General features: G+C 30.3%; 1 protein-coding gene across 1 annotated transcript in view; it reads right to left on the bottom strand.

Annotated features, from left to right (window-relative positions):
- Window positions 1–4,993, bottom strand: part of LOC105624884 (titin-like) — an 84,833-nt gene that overhangs the window by 51,134 nt on the left and 28,706 nt on the right. Inside the window, 2 exon segments of the mRNA XM_012206234.1 lie at window positions 10–901; window positions 2,036–3,055. Of these exon segments, the coding sequence (XP_012061624.1) occupies window positions 10–901; window positions 2,036–3,055 (1,912 nt within the window).

Below are 4,993 nucleotides of genomic sequence, written 5' to 3'. Positions count from 1 at the left end.
GGTTTCAAAGTAATTTTTTCCTTTGATACTTCTTCTTTGGCAAGCTTTTTAATAGGTTTCAATACAACTTGCTCTAGTTTCGGCTCTTTGGGTTTTTCTGTCTTTTTCACTGGCTTCAATCGAACCTCCTCTGATTTTTCTTCAACCTTTTCCTTTTCCACTGGTTTCAAAGTAATTTCTTCCTTTGATTCTTCATCTTTATGAAGTTTTCTGATGGGTTTCAATACAATTTGCTCTGGTTTTGGCTCTTCGGGTTTATCCATCTTTTTCACTGGCTTCAGTCGAATCTCCTCCGGTTTTTCTTCAACTTTTTCTTTTTCAATCGATTTCAAGATAATTTCTTCCTTTGTTTCTTCCTCTTTAGGAAGTCTTCTAACAGGTTTCAACACAATTTTCTCCGGTTTTGGCTTTTCAGATTTGTCCATTTTTTTCACTGGCTTCAATCGTATTTGTTCCGATTTCTCTTCTACTTTTTCTTTTTGCACTGGTTTCAATGTGATTTCATCTTTTGGTTCTTCCTCTTTGGGAAGTTTTTTAACATGTTTCAATATAACTTCCTTAGGTTGTACTTCCTCTGTTTTTGTTATTTTCTTAATGGGTTTTAATTGAAAATCTTCAGGTTTCGGCTCAATTTGTGTTAATTTCTTTGCCCGTCTCCATGGTACGTCCATTTTCTTTGTAAATATGTCTCCATTAATTTCATCGATTTTTTCAGGTGAAAGTTCTGGTTTGGATGTTTCCTTTGTCACCGGTGTATGCGTGAGGTCTTTTGACACTTCTTTTTCTTTAGGTAATTGTTTTGCTGGATGTAATGTAATTTCTTGTATCGTTTTTTGCTCTTCAATTTTTTCGTGTCTTTTTGCCGGTTTCAGTACAACAGATGTGAAATCTTCAATTTTTTCTTTAATAGGTTTTTTTGTTTTATTTTTTTCAGATTTTTGCCATGTGTCTTCGGATACTTCTTTAATGTCAAATTTTGTTTTATCAGTTTCAGTTTCTGAAATCTTTTTTTGTATTGACAGTCTTGATTTATGGCGCCATGGAACTTCAGAAATTTCCATAGGTTTATCTTCTTCCAGTTTAATTTCAGGTTTAATTATTTCAGATGTTCTTATTTTCTCAATTTCTTTTTTTTCTCTTATTTTTTTATCTCTAACCCATGGCATCTCTTCTTTTTTAGATTTTTCAATTATATTATCTGTTCTATCAATGTCGAGGATCGTAGTATCTTCTTTTTCCATATATGATATACTTTTAAATTTTTTTTCACTGCACACTTTTTTAGTAGACTCAACATCTTTATCCATTTCTATAATTATTTTATCTTCTTCTTCATGATATGGTACGTTTTCTTGCTGTACTCCTGCCAAATCTGTACTTTTTATTTTGATATGTTTTAAATCTACTTTCTCTACTGCTTCTTTCTTTAATATTACTTTATCTGACCTTGATGTTGGCTTTAATGATACTTCCTCAATGGTTTCTTTATATATTTCTTTCTGCTCCGGTTTTGTCTTTTTTAAGATTATTTTTTCTTCCATCCATGTCTTTGATTGTGGCTTTTCTTGTGGTACGTCCTCTTGCTTTTTTATTTTTTTATGAATGTTGGTTTCGTGCTGTGTCGTAACTTTAAGCAAAGTAGTATCTTCTTTCTCTTTATACATCGTAATATCTTCGTCGATATGTTTTTCTTCTCGTACTAACTTTTTTCTTGTATCTGATTTTAATTTAATATCATCGTACATCTCAGTTGAAACTTGAAGTAATGTAATATCTTCTTGTTCAATGTATTCAGCAGTTTTATCGATTTCTCTATTATTTTCTTTTTCTTTTATGACAGGTTTTAAATTTATTTTTTCCAAATCTGGTTTTGGAGATATTGATTTAATATACTTAGATGACTTTAATTTTATTGTTTCTATCATCTCTTTTTCAATTTCTTTTTGAATAGGTTTAGATTTTTTCAAAATAATTTTTTCTTCTGTCCATTGTTTTTTCTTATCTTCCTTATCTATGATTTTATCCACATCTTTACTTGCTCTTCTTTCTTTTTTGTCTGTGACGTCAATTCGTGTAATCGTTGAAATTGCTTCAGCTTCTTCTTTTGAAATTGATTTTAGATCTGCCTTATCTAACGTTGATTCCACAAGATCTTTCTTTACTATTTGCAAAGGTTTCAATGAAACGGTTTCGAGGATTTCCTTGGGTATTTCTTTTTTTTCCGGTTTTGCCTTTTTCAAAGTGATTTTTTCCTGCGTCCAAGACTTGGATTGTTCTATCTTCTCTGTGATAGGCTTTTCTTTTTTTAATTTTTGCATTTCTTCGTCCTTTACAATTGTAAGCAAAGAAGTGTCCTCTTGTTCAAGAAAATTTATTTTTTCTTCATCCAATTCGGAAGTTATTTTTGTCTTTGGTTTTATTTTCTTTAAAACAATTTGTTCCTCCGACCATGGTTTTGGTTTCTCCTGTTTCTCTTTTTTCGACAAAGTTTCATCTAAACGACGCGATGTTTTTAACAGAGTATTATCCTCTTGCTCCTTATAAAGTTCAGTCATAATATTGTCGCTAGCATATTTTTCGGTTATTATAATTTTATCTGTTGCTTCTTTAGGCACGGATTTCAACTTAATTAGTTCTATATTAAATTCGTGGATATCTTTTTTTTCAGTCTTCGTCGGTTTTAACTGAACTTCTTCTAACTTTTCTGTCGTTACATCCTTGGTAACTTTGAGAGTTTTTTTCAAAATTATTTCTTCGTCAGTCCATGGTTTTATTTGACTCTCGAAAGCTTGAAGCTTATCCAGTGAAGAATCTCTTGATGTTGTTTGTATTTTCCGCCATGGAAGTGAATCATAAATTCGAGGTAGAACGCGTCCTCTTCGCCAAGGTAACGATTCATCACCAGGTTGAAGTTGTATTTCAAATGGTAAATCATTTTTGTCGAGAGGTAAAGATCTCAGAATTACATTTTCCTTCAAATCTTGATGAGGTTTCACATCTATTTCAATACTGGCACCCGTCTCCGCGGGAACCGCGTAATAGGCTTCTTTTCTCTCTGCAAGTTATGCAAAATTGTTTTAAATAGATATAAATGTTTTTTACTATTTGTTTCATATCGTATATATATTTAAATTAAGAGAAAGCTTTATTTACATCATGATATTAAATGAAATTAAGGAAAAAAATCTATTTATAAATGATAATTTATCAATTCTTTAACATCATAAAATTAATTCTATAAATATTTTGTAATCGTTGAATAACAAGAAATAGATTTTGAATTAATTTTTCAAGACAAAGCATTTTGCCAGATAATCAACCTTGGAAAAGTGAATTATTCGTGAATTATTAATATGTAATATATGATTTGTAAAAGATTATATTCAACTGAACATCTATTTTTTTGTGATATCTACCTTTTTATGGGTAGATATCATCGACAATAAAAATATTCATTGTTTTGTGATAGTTACAACTATTAATGAAACAAGCAATTGTATGAAGAACATGAATTTTTTAATTAAATTTTGTTAACAAAGAACATTAAAATTAACACACATACACACACTTACACATTTGTGTATACATAGATTTATATGAAAGAGTTACTTAAAATAACAATATTAGGAAACAAAGTTTAGTAATGACGAGTCAAACGTTAACAATTGTATGTAGAACATAAATGTTATAAAATGTCTACAGCAAAAATATAAAACGCATGGATCTACAAAATTCTTTAAATTATTTTTAAATATTTTAAAGAGTTTGGTGATCTGACTACGTAGGAAATTTCTTCTCCGAAATGTAATAAAATACAATTATTTATTATTAAATATTATTATTATTTATTATTAAATATTATTTCGACGTTATGATGATGCAGCGATATTATTTTTTTAATCTATACGCTATATACGAGGAAATTTTGGAAGATATATCAAGAAGTCACAAATAATGGATATTTTATTAAATATAATTACGCGAGTCAAAACGTTTACTTGCAGTGACCGTAGAGTTCGCGTTGCTCATGAGTTTCTCTAAAGTAGTCTCCCGCGGAGTAACTCGGTGGGGATCCTTGACGTATAAGATACACGTCCCTATTTCATGCTACATCTAGTCGTAATAGTAATCAGTTGGAAGTCGAAGACGAAGGAACGAAGAAAATCTCGGCAAAATCGTCGTCTCCCTTCTTATAATGACATCACAGTGATTGTTCAGTGAAGTGAATAAAAAAATTATATTTGAAAGAAAAAGAGCATCGACAAGTACACTTTCTAACGTTCGTTATCTGTATAAATTCTTTCCTTTATGTGATTAATCGAAGTTATATTCGAACTGGATAATCCATTTTACTATTGTGAAGTGATACGTTAAAAATATTTATATATATCGTGCAGTGAACTGTTCAACAATTTGTATGCATGTGCACTTAGTTGTGTCAAGCAAATATCTTAAAAATATTTTGTGTTCATATAATCTGTCTTTTAACGTATATTTTAATGTCATTTCTAAAATATACAAACAAAAAAGCATTTTCTTATTCATATCTTTCTCAGCCAGCTTTAGTTAAAATGTGTGCAATTATTATTTAATTATAGAGATTACCGAGAAAGATATTTCATCTTGGAAAAGCAGTTATCAATCTATAGTTTAATATTATAATCAGAAGTTCGAAAAACTATACTTATATATGAGTGAATGCAGACGTAGATGAGTGAGTAAATATAAGGACAAAGATCTACTATTTTCTGCATGATAACATAGTTTATTAGGCGAATTGTAAAATGGATTTTTAAAATAAAAAAGAGATAGATACATATTCACTTTTACTTCTATATATCTTGTCCTATAAATTTTATGATTATATATTTTTATACACACACACACACACACGCACGCATGCACGCACGCACGCACACGCACGCACACGCACGCACACACACACGCACACACACACACACACACACACACACGCACACACACACACACACGC

The sequence above is a fragment of the Atta cephalotes genome (genome assembly GCF_000143395.1).
Source record: "Atta cephalotes unplaced genomic scaffold scaffold00092, whole genome shotgun sequence".
NCBI lineage: Eukaryota > Metazoa > Arthropoda > Insecta > Hymenoptera > Formicidae > Atta > Atta cephalotes.
Note: the sequence above shows the minus strand (reverse complement) of the source record. Positions and strands in the feature narration are given on the sequence as shown.